The sequence below is a fragment of the Oncorhynchus keta genome, unplaced genomic scaffold, assembly GCF_023373465.1.
Source record: "Oncorhynchus keta strain PuntledgeMale-10-30-2019 unplaced genomic scaffold, Oket_V2 Un_contig_1957_pilon_pilon, whole genome shotgun sequence".
Classification (NCBI taxonomy): Eukaryota; Metazoa; Chordata; class Actinopteri; order Salmoniformes; family Salmonidae; genus Oncorhynchus; species Oncorhynchus keta.
The window spans coordinates 180,440-200,742 of NW_026281550.1; the positions used below are offsets into that span (position 1 = coordinate 180,440).

The window sequence follows — 20,303 nt, forward strand, 5'->3', positions numbered from 1 at the left end:
TATGGACCCTGGGACATAACACCTCCCTCTGCAACTAAATCCTGGACTTCCTGACGGGTAGCCCCCAGGTGGTAAGGGTAGATAACAACACATCCGTCACTCTGATCCTCAACACAGGGGCCCCTCGGGGGTGCATTCTCAGTCCCCTCCTGTACTCCCTGTTCACTCAGGACTGCATGGCCAGACACAACTCCAACACCATCATTAAGTTTGCTGATGACACAACAGTGGTAGGCCTGATCACCAACAACAATGAGACAGCCTATAGGGAGGAGGTCAGAGACCTGGTCGTGTGGTGCCAGAATAACAACCTTTCCCTCAACGTGATCAAGACAAAGGAGATGATTGTGGACTACAGGAAAAGGAGGACCAAGTACGTCCCCATTCTCATCAACAGGGCTGTAGTGGAGCAGGTTGAGAGCTTCAAGTTCCTTGGTGTCCACTTTACCAACAAACTATCATGGTCCAAACACACTAAGACAGTTGTGAAGAGGGCACGACAAAGCCTATTCCCCTTCAGGAGACTGAAAACATTTGGCATGGGTCCTCAGATCCTCAAAAAGTTCTATAGCTGCAACATCGAGAGCACTGACTGACTGGTTGTATCACTGCCTGGTATGGTAACTGCTCGGCATCTGACCGTAAGGTGCTACAGATGGTAGTGCGGCCCAGTATATCACCGGGGCCAAGCTTCCTGCCATCCAGGACCTCTATACCAGGCGGTGTCAGAGGAAGGCCCTACAGAGGGTAGTGGGTACAGCCCAGTACATCACCGGGGCCAAGCTTCCTGCCATCCAGGACCTCTACACTAGGCGGTGTCAGAGGAAGGCCCTACAGAGGGTAGTGGGTACAGCCCAGTACATCACCGGGGCCAAGCTTCCTGCCATCCAGGACCTCTACACTAGGCGGTGTCAGAGGAAGGCCCTACAGAGGGTAGTGGGTACAGCCCAGTACATCACCGGGGCCAAGCTTCCTGCCATCCAGGACCTCTACACTAGGCGGTGTCAGAGGAAGGCCCTACAGAGGGTAGTGGGTACAGCCCAGTACATCACTGGGGCCAAGCTTACTGCCATCCAGGATCTCTACACCTTCAGAGGAAGGCCCAACAAATTGTCAAAGATTCCAGCCACCCTTGTCATAGACTGTTCTATCTGCTACCGCACGGCTACTGTTCTCTGCTGCCAATGACTGGAACGATTTGCAAAAATAACTGAAGCTGGAGAGACCCATATCTCCCTCACTAACTTCAAGCACCAGCTGTCAGAGCAGCTCACAGATCACTGCACCTGTACATAGCCCATCTAACTACCTCATTCCCATACTGTTATTTATTTTTTTCTCCTTTGCACCCCAGTATCTCTACTTACACATTCATCTTCTGCACATCTATCACTCCAGTGTTTAATTGCTAAATTGTAATTACATCACCACTACGGCCTATTTATTGCCTTACCTCCCTTATCTTACCACATTTGCACACAGTATATCGACTTTTTCTATTGTGCTATTGACTGTATGTTTGTTTATTTCATGTGTTCTCAACTAGCCTACCTGGTTAAATAAAGGTGAAATATATATATATATATATATTTAAAAGCAATAAGTCTGGGTCCAAAAGGCTTCTAAACAGCTTCTATCCCCAAGCCATAAGACCTCTGAACAGCTAATCAAATGGCTACCCAGACTATTTGCATTACGCTGCTGCTACTGTCTGTTTATTATCTTTGCATAGTCACTTTAACTACCTACATGTACATATTACCGGAATTACCTCGACTAACTTTTGCCCCTAAACATAGCCTCGCTATTGTTATGTTACTACTGCTCTCTAATTAGTTCTTATTTCTTACTTATCTATTTTTTTTAAACGTATTTTTCTTAAAATTGCGTTAAAATTTTGGTTAAGGGCTTGAAAGTATAAGCGTTTCACTGTAAGGGTCTTCTTCGTGTGTTGTATTCGGCGGCATGTGACATATCCAATTTGATTTGATTTGATATATCCATTTTTGTAACAGTGATAGAGAATAGATCTGTGTCTGGCGGACGGAGAAGTCTGCTGCTGCGGTGTTACACGGTCGTCTGTCTCGGGGAGCGGAGGGATACAGTGTTTCACCACGGCAGTGATGTGGGTGCGGAGGGATACCATGTTTCACCACGGCAGTGATGTGGGTGCGGAGGGATACCGTGTTTTACCGCGGCAGTGATGTGCTCCAGTGTTGGTCTACCTCGGGGAGCGGAGGGATACCGTGTTTCACCACGGCAGTGGTGTGGGAGCGGAGGGATACCGTGTATCGCCACGGCAGTGATGTGGGAGCGGAGGGATACAGTGTTTCGCCACGGAGCTGAAGATCGACTGTTTACGGGTGGAGACTGCAAGGAATTTAAATCCCCCCCGGGTTGTTACGCTTCACGTTAAAGACGAAATAACAGTGGTAGTTGATGTGTTTCTTTGGATTATTCAGTACAGTTTAATGTGGTACATGTGAGCTCGATAGGCCGTCGGTGAAAGAGTTTTCCAGGGGGTTGTTTTCGCTGTCAGTGGATGGCCATGGCGGTGGAGACGCGACCGGAGCTGGTTGGGAAGCGGTTCCTGTGTGTCGGTGGAGACGAGCCGCTGGATCTCCGGGATATCGGCCGCTGGGGCTGGCGAGCTGGGGTCATCCGAGCCGTTACTCACCGGGACAACAACCATTCAGAGTTGACGGTAAGGAATTTGTATATTATTTTTAATGGTTTGCCCGACCGTAGACCGATGAGGCATTTGGTGTTGGTTTGGCTTTGTAAAGATTAAGTTAGCTTCTTAACGCCGTTAGCTGGTTTTCAGTCGCTATTGGCATATAATTATAGTAAATACATAGATAATATATCTTGTATGAAGTAAATGTAGTTTTGTATCTTTTATAACTGTTTGGCAGTAGCGTCAGACGTTAGTCTTGATCTATCTACCGTAAACCTGACGTTATGCTAGTTTAGCTAACTGACCGTTAGTCGGGCGCGTGTCAACAGTCAGAGATGTCTAACAGCAAATAAACCCGAGAGAGATGAGAGAGAGATGAGAGATAACAGAGAGATGGGGAGAGAGAGAGATAACAGAGAGGGAGAGAGAGAGAGATAACAGAGAGGAGAGAGAGAGAGATAACAGAGAGATGGGGAGAGAGAGAGAGATAACAGAGAGATGGGAGAGAGAGAGAGATAACAGAGAGATGGGAGAGAGAGAGAGATAACAGAGAGATGGGAGAGAGAGAGAGATAACAGAGAGATGGGGAGAGAGAGAGATAACAGAGAGATGGAGAGAGAGAGAGAGATAACAGAGAGATGGGAGGGAGAGATGAGGGAGAGAGAGAGAGATAACAGAGAGATGGGGAGAGAGAGAGAGATAACAGAGAGATGGGAGAGAGAGAGGGGAGATGGGAGAGAGAGAGAGAGATAACAGAGAGATGGGAGAGGAGAGAGAGATAACAGAGAGATGGGAGAGAGAGAGATAAGAGAGATGGAGAGAGAGAGAGAGATAACAGAGAGATGGGAGAGAGAGAGAGAGATAACAGAGAGATGGGAGAGAGAGAGAGATAACAGAGAGATGGGGGAGAGAGAGAGAGATAACAGAGAGATAACAGGGGGAGAGAGAGAGATAACAGAGAGATGGGGGAGAGAGAGATAACAGAGAGAGATGGGAGAGAGAGATAACAGAGAGGGAGAGAGAGATAACAGAGAGAGGGGGACAGAGAGAGAGAGAGAGATAACAGAGAGATGGGGAGAGAGATAACAGAGAGATGGGAGAGAGAGATAACAGAGAGATGGGAGAGAGAGATAACAGAGAGATGGGAGAGAGAGATAACAGAGAGATGGGAGAGGGATAACAGAGAGATGGGAGAGAGAGAGAGAGATAACAGAGAGATGGGAGAGAGAGACAGCAGAGAGAGAGAGAGAGAGAGATGGGAGAGAGAGAGAGAGATAACAGAGAGATGGGAGAGAGAGAGAGAACAGAGAGATGGGAGAGAGAGAGAGATAACAGAGAGATGGGGGACAGCGAGAGAGATAACAGAGAGATGGGGGACAGCGAGAGAGATAACAGAGAGATGGGGGACAGCGAGAGAGATAACAGAGAGATGGGGGAGAGCGAGAGAGATAACAGAGAGATGGGGGAGAGAGAGAGATAACAGAGAGATGGGGGACAGAGAGAGAGATAACAGAGAGATGGGGGAGAGAGAGAGAGATAACAGAGAGATGGGGGAGAGCGAGAGAGATAACAGAGAGATGGGGAGAGAGAGAGAGATAACAGAGAGATGGGGGAGAGAGAGAGAGATAACAGAGAGATAACAGAGAGATGGGGAGAGAGAGAGAGATAACAGAGAGATGGGGGACAGCGAGAGAGATAACAGAGAGATGGGGGAGAGCGAGAGGGAGAGATGGAGAGAGAGAGAGATAACAGAGAGATGGGAGAGAGGGGAGAGAGAGAGAGATAACAGAGAGATGGGAGAGGAGAGAGGGAGGATAACAGAGAGATGGGAGAGAGAGAGAGATAACAGAGAGATGGGGGAGAGAGAGAGAGAGATAACAGAGAGATGGGGGGAGAGAGAGAGAGAGATAACAGAGAGATGGGGGAGAGAGAGAGAGATAACAGAGAGATGGGGAGAGATAACAGAGAGATAACAGAGAGAGAGATAACAGGGGGAGAGAGAGAGATAAGATGGGAGAGAGAGAGAGATAACAGAGAGATGGGAGAGAGAGAGAGATAAGAGAGATGGGAGAGCGAGAGAGATAACAGAGAGGAGAGAGAGAGAGATAACAGAGATGGGAGAGATGGGAGGACAGAGAGAGAGAGAGATAACAGAGAGATGGGAGATATAACAGAGAGATGAGAGAGATAACAGATAACAGAGAGAGAGAGAGGGATAACAGAGATGGGGAGAGAGAGATAACAGAGAGATGGGAGAGAGATAACAGAGAGATGGGAGCGAGAGATAACAGAGATGGGAGAGCGAGAGATAACAGAGAGATAACAGAGAGAGATGGGAGAGAGAGAGAGAGAGATAACAGAGAGATGGGAGAGAGAGAGAGAGAGATAACAGAGAGATGGGAGAGAGAGAGAGAGAGAGAACAGAGAGATGGGGGAGAGAGAGAGAGAACAGAGAGATGGGGAGAGAGGGGGAGATGGGAGAGAGAGAGATAACAGAGAGATGGGGAGAGAGAGAGAGAGAGAGAACAGAGAGAGATGGGGGAGAGAGATAACAGAGATAACAGAGAGATGGGAGAGATAACAGAGAGATGGGAGAGAGAGATAACAGAGAGATGGGGGAGAGAGATAACAGAGAGATGGGAAGAGAGAGATAACAGAGATGGGAGAGAGAGAGATAACAGAGAGATGGGGGGGGATAACAGAGAGATGGGAGAGAGAGATAACAGAGAGAGAGAGAGGGAGATAACAGAGAGATGGGAGAGAGAGATAACAGAGAGATGGGAGAGAGAGATAACAGAGAGATGGGAGAGAGAGAGAGATAAGAGAGATGGGAGAGAGAGATAACAGAGAGATGGGAGGAGATAACAGAGATGGGAGAGAGATAACAGAGAGATGGGAGAGAGATAACAGAGAGGGGGAGAGAGAGAGAGATAACAGAGAGATGAGGAGAGAGAGAGATGAGGGAGATAACAGAGAGATGAGAGAGAGATAACAGAGAGAGGGGACAGAGAGATGGGAGAGAGGGAGATAACAGAGAGATGGGAGAGAGGGATAACAGAGATGGAGATGGGAGAGAGAGAGATAACAGAGAGATGGGAGAGGAGAGATAACAGAGAGATGGGAGAGAGAGAGATAACAGAGAGATGGGAAGAGAGAGATAACAGAGAGATGGGAGGAGAGATAACAGAGAGATGGGAGAGAGAGATAACAGAGAGATAACAGAGAGGGAGAGAGAGAGAGAGATAACAGAGAGATGGGAGAGGGAGATAACAGAGAGATAACAGAGGGAGATAACAGAGAGATGGTAGAGGGAGATAACAGAGAGATGGTAGGAGAGATAACAGAGAGATGGGGGAGAGCGAGAGAGAGATAACAGAGAGATGGGGGAGAGCGAGAGAGAGATAACAGAGAGATGGGGGAGAGCGAGAGATGGGAGAGCGAGAGATGGGAGAGCGAGAGGGGTAAAGCAAGCAGAGAGATAGCTGGGACCGGTTTCCCAAAATCATATTAAGGCTAAATTAATCGTCAGAACCACTGACCTGTGATTAAATGACCTAGCAGCCACATCAAGGCTGAAATTCCAAGCCTTGTACAATAATTGTCTAGAACCTGAAGTGCATATTAACTGGCATGCCCACCAGTTGTATAGAGGACAAACATGTTGAATGTGCGGGCTAAATAGGTAAATCTTTCCAGATTTGTCCTAAATCACAGGGCCCATGTAAAAACCCACTATTTGTTGTTTGTTGCCAGATTTCTAATGGTAAAGCAGTGTTGCTAATGAAGCCTACGTGAATACTGTCTGACAGGTAGCCAGATAAATGAATAGTTGCATTTACTTTGGGCCCCTTTTTTATCAGCCAGGAATGAACAGCTGAGTGAACACAAGGATTTAAGATTAGATCATGTCACACACAACTTGCCATTGTACTAGTGTCAGTAGTTAGAATAGCAACACAATTACACTGTCTGGCTGTGTGTGTGTTGCTGGTTGAACTGTCTGGCTGTGTGTTTGTTGTTGGTTGAACTGTCTGGCTGTGTGTTTGTTGTTGGTTGAACTGTCTGGCTGTGTGTGTGTTGCTGGTTGAACTGTCTGGCTGTGTGTGTGTTGCTGGTTGAACTGTCTGGCTGTGTGTTTGTTGCTGGTTGAACTGTCTGGCTGTGTGTGTGTTGCTGGTTGAACTGTCTGGCTGTGTGTGTGTTGCTGGTTGAACTGTCTGGCTGTGTGTGTGTTGCTGGGTGAACTGTCTGGCTGTGTGTGTGTGCTGGGTGAACTGTCTGGCTGTGTGTGTGTTGCTGGGTGAACTGTCTGGCTGTGTGTGTGTGCTGGTTGAACTGTCTGGCTGTGTGTTTGTTGCTGGTTGAACTGTCTGGCTGTGTGTGTGTTGCTGGGTGAACTGTCTGGCTGTGTGTGTGTTGCTGGTTGAACTGTCTGGCTGTGTGTGTGTTGCTGGGTGAACTGTCTGGCTGTGTGTGTGTTGCTGGTTGAACTGTCTGGCTGTGTGTGTGTTGCTGGGTGAACTGTCTGGCTGTGTGTTTGTTGCTGGGTGAACTGTCTGGCTGTGTGTGTGTTGCTGGGTGAACTGTCTGGCTGTGTGTGTGTTGCTGGGTGAACTGTCTGGCTGTGTGTGTGTTGCTGGGTGAACTGTCTGGCTGTGTGTTTGTTGCTGGGTGAACTGTCTGGCTGTGTGTTTGTTGCTGGGTGAACTGTCTGGCTGTGTGTGTGTTGCTGGGTGAACTGTCTGGCTGTGTGTGTGTTGCTGGGTGAACTGTCTGGCTGTGTGTGTGTTGCTGGGTGAACTGTCTGGCTGTGTGTGTGTTGCTGGGTGAACTGTCTGGCTGTGTGTACTGTCTGGCTGTGTGTTTGTTGCTGGGTGAACTGTCTGGCTGGGTGAATAGAGGCCTGTCTGGCTGTGTGTTGCTGAGTTGGGAATCTGTAAACGTGTAGCTAGCTAGGCTGTGACACGCCGTTGTTGCCAACAATAGCTTCTACAAGTGTTTGGTTCAGAGCACTGTGTGGTGGAGGGAGAATCAACAGTATGTTTTGAGGAGTAGGATCTGAACAGTAGCTGTGTGTGTGGAGGGAGAATCAACAGTATGTTTTGAGGAGTAGGATCTGAACAGTACTGTGTGTGTGGAGGGAGAATCAACAGTATGTTTTGAGGAGTAGGATCTGAACAGTACTGTGTGTGTGGAGGAGTAGGATCTGAACAGTACTGTGTGTGTGGAGGAGTAGGATCTGAACAGTACTGTGTGTGTGGAGGAGTAGGATCTGAACAGTACTGTGTGTGTGGAGGGAGAATCAACAGTATGTTTTGAGGAGTAGGATCTGAACAAGAACACCTTGACTACACTCATTCATTCTTATCACTGTTAAAACCAGACTGCTTGTAGGCCAGCTAGTTGTTTCAATGACTTTTGTTTCAGAAAAAATACACCAATCATTTTACTATGACAATAACGGTACTTGAAATGAACATGTTATTTTGTTGCCCTGGGAGACAGAATGTAACATGAGACCAGTGGTGGTCAGCAGCACCCCTCCCCCACCGGTACCACAACATAAGGCAGCCATGTCTGTGTTCTATGACAGAAGGCTCTCCCTGGTTTCCAGATTGCAAAGCCGGGGTTTGGGCCCCTGTCGGGAGGCCAAGCCCGCCGGGGTTGGGGCCCCTGTCGGGAGGCCAAGCCCGCCGGGGTTGGGGCCCCTGTCGGGAGGCCAAGCCATCTCTGTACTGACCCTGTTCTCTGAGACGGCCCAGACCTTCCAACCCATCTCTGTACTGACCCTGTTCTCTGAGACGGCCCAGACCTTCCAACCCATCTCTGTACTGACCCTGTTCTCTGAGACGGCCCAGACCTTCCAACCCCATCTCTGTAGTGACCCTGTTCTCTGGGACGGCCCAGACCTTCCAACCCATCTCTGTACTGACCCTGTTCGGGAGGCCCAGACCTTCTAACCCATCTCTGTACTGACCCTGTTCTCTGGGAGGCCCAGACCTTCCAACCCCATCTCTGTAGTGACCCTGTTCTCTGGGACGGCCCAGACCTTCCAACCCATCTCTGTACTGACCCTGTTCTCTGAGACGGCCCAGACCTTCCAACCCATCTCTGTACTGACCCTGTTCTCTGAGACGGCCCAGTCTCCCCAGACCTTCCAACTCATCTCTGTACTGACCCTGTTCTCTGGAGGCCCAGTCTCCCCAGACCTTCCAACCCATCTCTGGGGCCCCTGTTCTCTGGGACGGCCCAGACCTCCCAACCCATCTGGGGACCCTGTTCTCTGAGACGGCCAGACCTTCCAACCCATCTCTGTACTGACCCTGTTCTCTGAGAGGGGCCCAGTCTCCCCAGACCTTCCAACCCATCTCTGTACTGACCCTGTTCTCTGAGGGGCCCAGTCTCCCCAGACCTTCCAACCCATCTCTGTACTGACCCTGTTCTCTGGAGGCCCAGTCTCCCCAGTTGCAAGATCTTCCCAGCACCCATCAAATCTGTACTGACCCTGTTCTCTGAACAAGTCTCCCCAGACCTTCCAACCCATCTCTGTTTGACCCTGTTCTCTGAAAGGCCCAGTCTCCCCAAATTCCAACCCATCTCTGTACTGACCCTGTTCTCTGAGACGGTTAGTCTCCCCAGACCTTCCAAAATCTCTGTAGTGACCCTGTTTCTGAGAAGTCTCCCCAGACCTTCCAACCCATCTTCTGTACTGACCCTGTTCTCTTGACGGCCCAGTCTCCCCAGACCTTTTCTCTTATTTACCCTGTTCTCTGAGACACCCAGTATTAGACCTTTGACATAATGTTCTCTAACAACAAACTGCCCAGAGAACATCATACTTTCCTGAAACTATACCTTCCAACCCTCTCTGCTGATTGGCCCAGTCTCCCCAGACCTTTATTCTGTATTGACCCTGTTCTCTGGCTTGGTACTTTGATGTTTCAGACACCAACCCTCTCTCATTGACCCTGTGAGAGGCCCAGACTCTCTTTCACCATCTCTGGCTGACCCTGTTCTCTGAGACGGCCCAGACAGACCTTCCATACCCATCTCTGTACTGACCCTGTTCTCTGAGTTCGGCCCAGACCTTCCAACCCATCTCTGTACTGACCCTGTTCTCTGAACATTCTCCAGACCTCCAACCCATCTCACTGACCCTGTTCTCTGAGACGGCCCAGACCTTCCAACCCATCTCTGTACTGACCCTGTTCTCTGAGACGGCCCATCCCCAGACCTTCCAACCCATCTCTGTACTGACAAGGACCTTGTTCTCTGAGATGTCTCCCAGACCTTCCAACCCATCTCTGTACTGACCCTGTTCTCTGAGAGGTCTCCCAGACCTTCATGTCCCATCTCTGTTGACCCTGTTCTCTGAGACGGCCCAGACCTTCAACCCATCTCTTACACTTCTGTTCTTTTCAGACAACCCATCTCTGTACTGACCCTGTTCTCCCCAGACCTTCCAACCCATCTCTGTATGACCCTGTTCTCTGAGATGCCCAGTCTAGTAGGCTACCTTCCAACCCATCTCTGTACTGACCCTGTTCTCTGAGACGCCCAGCCCAGACCTTCCAACCCATCTCTGTACTGACCCTGTTCTCTGAGACGCCCAGCCCAGACCTTCCAACCCATCTCTGTACTGACCCTGTTCTCTGAGACGCCCAGCCCAGACCTTCCAACCCATCTCTGTACTGACCCTGTTCTCTGAGACGCCCAGTCTCCCCAGACCTTCCAACCCATCTCTGTACTGACCCTGTTCTCTGAGACGGCCCAGTCTCCCCAGACCTTCCAACCCATCTCTGTACTGACCCTGTTCTCTGAGACGGCCCAGTCTCCCCAGACCTTCCAACCCATCTCTGTACTGACCCTGTTCTCTGAGACGCCCAGTCTCCCCAGACCTTCCAACCCATCTCTGTACTGACCCTGTTCTCTGAGACGGCCCAGTCTCCCCAGACCTTCCAACCCATCTCTGTACTGACCCTGTTCTCTGAGACGGCCCAGTCTCCCCAGACCTTCCAACCCATCTCTGTACTGACCCTGTTCTCTGAGACGCCCAGCCCAGACCTTCCAACCCATCTCTGTACTGACCCTGTTCTCTGAGACGGCCCAGTCTCCCAGACCTTCCAACCCATCTCTGTACTGACCCTGTTCTCTGAGACGGACCTCCCCAACCCATCTCTGTACTGACCCTGTTCTCTCTCCAACCCCCAGACCTTCCCAACCCATCTCTGTACTGACCCTGTTCTCTGAGACGGCCCAGTCTCCCCAGACCTTCCAACCCATCTCTGTACTGACCCTGTTCTCTGAGACGGCCCAGACCTTCCAACCCATCTCTGTACTGACCCTGTTCTCTGAGACGGCCCAGTCTCCCCAGACCTTCCAACCCATCTCTGTACTGACCCTGTTCTCTGAGACGGCCCAGACCTTCCAACCCATCTCTGTACTGACCCTGTTCTCTGAGACGGCCCAGACCTTCCAACCCATCTCTGTACTGACCCTGTTCTCTGAGACGGCCCAGTCTCCCCAGACCTTCCAACCCATCTCTGTACTGACCCTGTTCTCTGAGACGGCCCAGACCTTCCAACCCATCTCTGTACTGACCCTGTTCTCTGAGACGGCCCAGACCTTCCAACCCATCTCTGTACTGACCCTGTTCTCTGAGACGGCCCAGTCTCCCCAGACCTTCCAACCCATCTCTGTACTGACCCAGTTCTCTGAGACGGCCCAGACCTTCCAACCCATCTCTGTACTGACCCAGTTCTCTGAGACGGCCCAGTCTCCCCAGACCTTCCAACCCATCTCTGTACTGACCCTGTTCTCTGAGACGGCCCAGTCTCCCCAGACCTTCCAACCCATCTCTGTACTGACCCTGTTCTCTGAGACGGCCCAGACCTTCCAACCCATCTCTGTACTGACCCTGTTCTCTGAGACGGCCCAGACCTTCCAACCCATCTCTGTACTGACCCTGTTCTCTGAGACGGCCCAGACCTTCCAACCCATCTCTGTACTGACCCTGTTCTCTGAGACGGCCCAGACCTTCCAACCCATCTCTGTACTGACCCTGTTCTCTGAGACGGCCCAGACCTTCCAACCCATCTCTGTACTGACCCTGTTCTCTGAGACGGCCCAGTCTCCCCAGACCTTCCAACCCATCTCTGTACTGACCCTGTTCTCTGAGACGGCCCAGACCTTCCAACCCATCTCTGTACTGACCCTGTTCTCTGAGACGGCCCAGTCTCCCCAGACCTTCCAACCCATCTCTGTACTGACCCTGTTCTCTGAGACGGCCCAGACCTTCCAACCCCATCTCCAGTTCTCTCCCCAGACCTTCCAACCCATCTCTGTACTGACCCTGTTCTCTGAGACGGCCCAGACCTTCCAACCCATCTCTGTACTGACCCTGTTCTCTGAGACGGCCCAGACCTTCCAACCCATCTCTGTACTGACCCTGTTCTCTGAGACGGCCCAGACCTTCCAACCCATCTCTGTACTGACCCTGTTCTCTGAGACGCCCAGACCTTCCAACCCATCTCTGTACTGACCCTGTTCTCTGAGACCCCAGACCTTCCAACCCATCTCTGTACTGACCCTGTTCTGAGACGGCCCAGACCTTCCAACCCATCTCTGTACTGACCCTGTTCTCTGAGACGGCCCAGACCTTCCAACCCATCTCTGTACTGACCCTGTTCTCTGAGACGGCCAGACCTCCAACCCAGACTGTTCTCTGAGACGGCCCAGACCTTCCAACCCATCTCTGTACTGACCCTGTTCTCTGAGACGGCCCAGACCTTCCAACCCATCTCTGTACTGACCCTGTTCTCTGAGACGGCCCAGACCTTCCAACCCATCTCTGACCCCAGACCTTCCAACCCATCTCTGTACTGACCCAGTTCTCTGAGACGGCCCAGTCTCCCCAGACCTTCCAACCCATCTCTCTACTGACCCTGTTCTCTGAGACGGCCCAGACCTTCCAACCCATCTCTGTACTGACCCTGTTCTCTGAGACGGCCCAGACCTTCCAACCCATCTCTGTACTGACCCTGTTCTCTGAGACAGGCATCTCCTGAGTCTCCCCAGACCTTCCAACCCATCTCTGTACTGACCCTGTTCTCTGAGACGGCCCAGTCTCCCCAGACCTTCCAACCCATCTCTGTACTGACCCTGTTCTCTGAGACGGCCCAGACCTTCCAACCCATCTCTGTACCGACCCAGTTCTCTGAGACGGCCCAGTCTCCCCAGACCTTCCAACCCATCTCTGTACCGACCCAGTTCTCTGAGACGGCCCAGTCTCCCCAGACCTTCCAACCCATCTCTGTACCGACCCAGTTCTCTGAGACGGCCCAGTCTCCCCAGACCTTCCAACCCATCTCTGTACCGACCCAGTTCTCTGAGACGGCCCAGTCTCCCCAGACCTTCCAACCCATCTCTGTACCGACCCAGTTCTCTGAGACGGCCCAGTCTCCCCAGACCTTCCAACCCATCTCTGTACCGACCCAGTTCTCTGAGACGGCCCAGTCTCCCCAGACCTTCCAACCCATCTCTGTACTGACCCAGTTCTCTGAGACGGCCCAGTCTCCCCAGACCTTCCAACCCATCTCTGTACTGACCCAGTTCTCTGAGACGGCCCAGTCTCCCCAGACCTTCCAACCCATCTCTGTACTGACCCAGTTCTCTGAGACGGCCCAGTCTCCCCAGACCTTCCAACCCATCTCTGTACTGACCCTGTTCTCTGAGACGGCCCAGTCTCCCCAGACTCCCCAGACCTCCAACCCATCTCTGTACTGACCCTGTTCTCTGAGACGGCCCAGTCTCCCCAGACCTTCCAACCCATCTCTGTATTGACCCTGTTCTCTGAGACGGCCCAGTCTCCCCAGACCTTCCAACCCATCTCTGTATTGACCCTGTTCTCTGAGACGGCCCAGTCTCCCCAGACCTTCCAACCCATCTCTGTACTGACCCTGTTCTCTGAGACGGCCCAGACCTTCCAACCCATCTCTGTACTGACCCTGTTCTCTGAGACGGCCCAGTCTCCCCAGACCTTCCAACCCATCTCTGTACTGACCCTGTTCTCTGAGACGGCCCAGACCTTCCAACCCATCTCTGTACTGACCCTGTTCTCTGAGACGGCCCAGACCTTCCAACCCATCTCTGTACTGACCCTGTTCTCTGAGACGGCCCAGTCTCCCCAGACCTTCCAACCCATCTCTGTACTGACCCTGTTCTCTGAGACGGCCCAGTCTCCCCAGACCTTCCAACCCATCTCTGTACTGACCCTGTTCTCTGAGACGGCCCAGTCTCCCCAGACCTTCCAACCCATCTCTGTACTGACCCAGTTCTCTGAGACGGCCCAGTCTCCCCAGACCTTCCAACCCATCTCTGTGTTTGACCCTGTTCCAGACCTCCCAGACCTTCCAACCCATCTCTGTACTGACCCTGTTCTCTGAGACGGCCCAGTCTCCCCAGACCTTCCAACCCATCTCTGACTGACCCTGTTCTCTGAGACGGCCCAGTCTCCCCAGACCTTCCAACCCATCTCTGTACTGACCCTGTTCTCTGAGACGGCCCAGTCTCCCAGACCTTCCAACCCATCTCTGTACTGACCCTTTCCCTCTGATCTTATTCTGAATATGTCCAGATGTGGTGGTTTGAGACCCTGATATTAAACATGGTGGTGTTTGAGACCCTGATATTATAACATGGTGGTGTTTGAGACCCTGATATTATAACATGGTGGTGTTTGAGCCCCTGATATTATAACATGGTGGTGTTTGAGCCCTGATATTATAACATGGTGGTGTTTGAGACCCTGATATTATAACATGGTGGTGTTTGAGACCCTGATATTATAACATGGTGGTGTTTGAGCCCCTGATATTAACACATGGTGGTGTTTGAGCTGATATTATAACCCTGATATTAAACATGGTGGTGTTTGAGACCCTGATATTATAACATGGTGGTGTTTGAGACCCTGATATTATAACATGGTGGTGTTTGAGTCCCTGATATTAACACATGGTGGTGTTTGAGACCCTGATATTATAACATGGTGGTGTTTGAGCCCCTGATATTAACACATGGTGGTGTTTGAGACCCTGATATTATAACATGGTGGTGTTTGAGCCCCTGATATTATAACATGGTGGTGTTTGAGACCCTGATATTATAACATGGTGGTGTTTGAGTCCCTGATATTATAACATGGTGGTGTTTGAGTCCCTGATATTATAACATGGTGGTGTTTGAGCCCCTGATATTATAACATGGTGGTGTTTGAGTCCCTGATATTATAACATGGTGGTGTTTGAGTCCCTGATATTATAACATGGTGGTGTTTGAGACCCTGATATTATAACATGGTGGTGTTTGAGACCCTGATATTATAACATGGTGGTGTTTGAGCCCCTGATATTATAACATGGTGGTGTTTGAGTCCCTGATATTATAACATGGTGGTGTTTGAGTCCCTGATATTATAACATGGTGGTGTTTGAGCCCCTGATATTATAACATGGTGGTGTTTGAGTCCCTGATATTATAACATGGTGGTGTTTGAGCCCCTGATATTATAACATGGTGGTGTTTGAGTCCCTGAGCCCCTGATATTATAACATGGTGGTGTTTGAGACCCTGATATTATAACATGGTGGTGTTTGAGACCCTGATATTATAACATGGTGGTGTTTGAGCCCCTGATATTATAACATGGTGGTGTTTGAGCCCCTGATATTATAACATGGTGGTGTTTGAGTCCCTGATATTATAACATGGTGGTGTTTGAGCCCCTGATATTAACACATGGTGGTGTTTGAGCCCCTGATATTATAACATGGTGGTGTTTGAGCCCCTGATATTAACACATGGTGGTGTTTGAGCCCCTGATATTATAACATGGTGGTGTTTGAGCCCCTGATATTAACACATGGTGGTGTTTGAGACCCTGATATTATAACATGGTGGTGTTTGAGACCCTGATATTATAACATGGTGGTGTTTGAGACCCTGATATTATAACATGGTGGTGTTTGAGACCCTGATATTATAACATGGTGGTGTTTGAGACCCTGATATTAACACATGGTGGTGTTTGAGCCCCTGATATTATAACATGGTGGTGTTTGAGTCCCTGATATTATAACATGGTGGTGTTTGAGCCCCTGATATTATAACATGGTGGTGTTTGAGTCCCTGATATTATAACATGGTGGTGTTTGAGTCCCTGATATTATAACATGGTGGTGTTTGAGACCCTGATATTATAACATGGTGGTGTTTGAGACCCTGATATTATAACATGGTGGTGTTTGAGACCCTGATATTATAACATGGTGGTGTTTGAGACCCTGATATTATAACATGGTGGTGTTTGAGTCCCTGATATTATAACATGGTGGTGTTTGAGTCCCTGATATTATAACATGGTGGTGTTTGAGTCCCTGATATTATAACATGGTGGTGTTTGAGCCCCTGATATTAGTCCCTGATATTATACATGGTGGTGTTTGAGCCCCTGATATTATAACATGGTGGTGTTTGAGACCCTGATATTATAACATGGTGGTGTTTGAGCCCCTGATATTATAACATGGTGGTGTTTGAGACCCTGATATTATAACATGGTGGTGTTTGAGACCCTGATATTATAACATGGTGGTGTTTGAGTCCCTGATATTATAACATGGTGGTGTTTGAGCCCCTGATATTATAACATGGTGGTGTTTGAGTCCCTGATATTATAACATGGTGGTGTTTGAGCCCCTGATATTATAACATGGTGGTGTTTGAGCCCCTGATATTATAACATGGTGGTGTTTGAGACCCTGATATTATAACATGGTGGTGTTTTCCCTGATATTATAACATGGTGGTGTTTGAGACCCTGATATTATAACATGGTGGTGTTTGAGCCCCTGATATTATAACATGGTGGTGTTTGAGTCCCTGATATTATAACATGGTGGTGTTTGAGACCCTGATATTATAACATGGTGGTGTTTGAGCCCCTGATATTATAGCCCTGATATTATACACATGGTGGTGTTTGAGCCCCTGATATTATAACATGGTGGTGTTTGAGAGCCCCTGATATTATAACATGGTGGTGTTTGAGTCCCTGATATTATAACATGGTGGTGTTTGAGTCCCTGATATTATAACATGGTGGTGTTTGAGCCCCTGATATTATAACATGGTGGTGTTTGAGCCCCTGATATTATAACATGGTGGTGTTTGAGCCCCTGATATTATAACATGGTGGTGTTTGAGCCCCTGATATTAACATGGTGGTGTTTGAGTCCCTGATATTATAACATGGTGGTGTTTGAGTCCCTGATATTATAACATGGTGGTGTTTGAGTCCCTGATATTATAACATGGTGGTGTTTGAGCCCCTGATATTATAACATGGTGGTGTTTGAGCCCCTGATATTATAACATGGTGGTGTTTGAGTCCCTGATATTATAACATGGTGGTGTTTGAGCCCCTGATATTATAACATGGTGGTGTTTGAGCCCCTGATATTATAACATGGTGGTGTTTGAGCCCCTGATATTAACACATGGTGGTGTTTGAGTCCCTGATATTATAACATGGTGGTGTTTGAGTCCCTGATATTATAACATGGTGGTGTTTGAGCCCCTGATATTATAACATGGTGGTGTTTGAGTCCCTGATATTATAACATGGTGGTGTTTGAGCCCCTGATATTATAACATGGTGGTGTTTGAGCCCCTGATATTATAACATGGTGGTGTTTGAGCCCCTGATATTAACACATGGTGGTGTTTGAGCCCCTGATATTATAACATGGTGGTGTTTGAGCCCCTGATATTATAACATGGTGGTGTTTGAGCCCCTGATATTATAACATGGTGGTGTTTGAGACCCTGATATTATAACATGGTGGTGTTTGAGCCCCTGATATTATAACATGGTGGTGTTTGAGCCCCTGATATTATAACATGGTGGTGTTTGAGACCCTGATATTATAACATGGTGGTGTTTGAGTCCCTGATATTATAACATGGTGGTGTTTGAGTCCCTGATATTAACACATGGTGGTGTTTGAGACCCTGATATTATAACATGGTGGTGTTTGAGTCCCTGATATTATAACATGGTGGTGTTTGAGACCCTGATATTAACACATGGTGGTGTTTGAGTCCCTGATATTATAACATGGTGGTGTTTGAGACCCTGATATTATAACATGGTGGTGTTTGAGTCCCTGATATTATAACATGGTGGTGTTTGAGTCCCTGATATTATAACATGGTGGTGTTTGAGTCCCTGATATTATAACATGGTGGTGTTTGAGTCCCTGATATTATAACATGGTGGTGTTTGAGACCCTGATATTATAACATGGTGGTGTTTGAGACCCTGATATTAACACATGGTGGTGTTTGAGACCCTGATATTATAACATGGTGGTGTTTGAGACCCTGATATTAACACATGGTGGTGTTTGAGACCCTGATATTATAACATGGTGGTGTTTGAGCCCCTGATATTAACACATGGTGGTGTTTGAGACCCTGATATTATAACATGGTGGTGTTTGAGACCCTGATATTATAACATGGTGGTGTTTGAGACCCTGATATTATAACATGGTGGTGTTTGAGACCCTGATATTAACACATGGTGGTGTTTGAGGCCCTGATATTATAACATGGTGGTGTTTGAGTCCCTGATATTATAACATGGTGGTGTTTGAGTCCCTGATATTATAACATGGTGGTGTTTGAGTCCCTGATATTAAACATGGTGGTGTTTGAGTCCCTGATATTAACACATGGTGGTGTTTGAGTCCCTGATATTATAACATGGTGGTGTTTGAGACCCTGATATTATAACATGGTGGTGTTTGAGTCCCTGATATTATAACATGGTGGTGTTTGAGTCCCTGATATTATAACATGGTGGTGTTTGAGTCCCTGATATTATAACATGGTGGTGTTTGAGACCCTGATATTATAACATGGTGGTGTTTGAGACCCTGATATTATAACATGGTGGTGTTTGAGACCCTGATATTATAACATGGTGGTGTTTGAGCCCCTGATATTTTTTAATTTTAATTTTACCTTTATTTAACCAGGCAAGTCATTTAAGAACATATTAAGAACATATTAACATGTTAGAGAGAAGCAGACTGGGACATGTTCTATGCTGTGATTTGACATGTTCTAGAGAAGCACACAGGAATCCATACATCCAGTAGTGGGTCTCGCAGTCTGTTTCCGATGGTGAACATACTGGGGTTTGGTCTGACACACTGGGTCGTATCTGGAGCTCTGTCTAGATAATCAGTCTGGGGGTTAGTTGGGGGTTGCCCAGCCTCTGCTGTGTGGCATCCTATAGAGTTTGCTGTGGATTAACAATCAATGTGTTTAGTACAAAGTACTTGTTGACATTGCGTCAGTCATTGTGCAGTAGATTGTTGGCCAGTAGATTCAGCCAGGTTGTTATTCTTAAAGGAGTCTGAGCACTTTATTTCACATCATACCTGTAGTAAAATGTACTAAACTAAAAGTAAAACAATAAGAGTAACAATAAGGAGGCTATACACAGGGGGTACCATTACTGAGTCAATGTGTGGGGTACCGGTTAGTGGAGGTAATATACACAGGGGGTACCATTACTGAGTCAATGTGTGGGGTACCGGTTAGTGGAGGTAATATATACAGGGGGTACCATTACTGAGTCAATGTGTGGGGTACCGGTTAGTGGAGGTAATATACACAGGGGGTACCATTACTGAGTCAATGTGTGGGGTACCGGTTAGTGGAGGTAATATACACAGGGGGTACCATTACTGAGTCAATGTGTGGGGTACCGGTTAGTGGAGGTAATATACACAGGGGGTACCATTACTGAGTCAATGTGTGGGGTACTGGTTAGTGGAGGTAATATACACAGGGGGTACCATTACTGAGTCAATGTGTGGGGTACCGGTTAGTGGAGGTAATATACACAGGGGGTACCATTACTGAGTCAATGTGTGGGGTACCGGTTAGTGGAGGTAATATACACAGGGGGTACCATTACTGAGTCAATGTGTGGGGTACCGGTTAGTGGAGGTCATATACACAGGGGGTACCATTACTGAGTCAATGTGTGGGGTACAGGTTAGTGGAGGTAATATATATATATACAGGGGTACCGGTTAGTGGAGTAATATATACAGGGGTACCGGTTAGTGGAGGTAATATATACAGGGGTACAGGTTAGTGGAGGTAATATATACAGGGGTACAGGTTAGTGGAGGTTATATATACAGGGGTACAGGTTAGTGGAGGTAATATATGTGGGGGTACAGGTTAGTGGAGGGGGTAATATATACAGGGGGTACAGGTTAGTGGAGGTAATATATACAGGGGGTATAGGTTAGTGGAGGTAATATATACAGGGGTACAGGTTAGTGGAGGTAATATATACAGGGGTACTGTCATATATGGGGTACCACACTGCCACTGGGGTCAATATGGAGGACACACTATACATATGGTACCACACACTGAGTCAATATGGGTACACTGCCCCTGTCAATATGGACGACACACTATCAATATGGGGTACCACACTGCCCCTGTCAATATGGACGACACACTGCCCCTGTCA

The 20,303-nt window shown here is 48.5% G+C and overlaps 1 protein-coding gene and 1 long non-coding RNA gene across 2 annotated transcripts in view; one reads left to right on the forward strand and one right to left on the reverse strand.

The window, feature by feature from the left end:
• Positions 1 to 2,300: 2,300 nt before the first annotated feature.
• Positions 2,301 to 20,303, forward strand: part of LOC127920478 (probable JmjC domain-containing histone demethylation protein 2C) — a 63,462-nt gene continuing 45,459 nt past the window's right edge. Inside the window, exon 1 of the mRNA XM_052504563.1 lies at positions 2,301 to 2,704. Coding sequence (XP_052360523.1) covers positions 2,543 to 2,704 — 162 coding nt within the window. The 5' untranslated portion in view covers positions 2,301 to 2,542. The remainder of the gene's footprint in view (positions 2,705 to 20,303) is intronic.
• Positions 10,402 to 13,011, reverse strand: LOC127920479 (uncharacterized). Its single transcript, XR_008106357.1, has 5 exons — positions 12,862 to 13,011; positions 11,360 to 11,464; positions 10,997 to 11,254; positions 10,576 to 10,689; positions 10,402 to 10,519 (listed from the first exon to the last, which is right to left on the reverse strand). It is a non-coding gene; the product is annotated as an uncharacterized LOC127920479 (long non-coding RNA).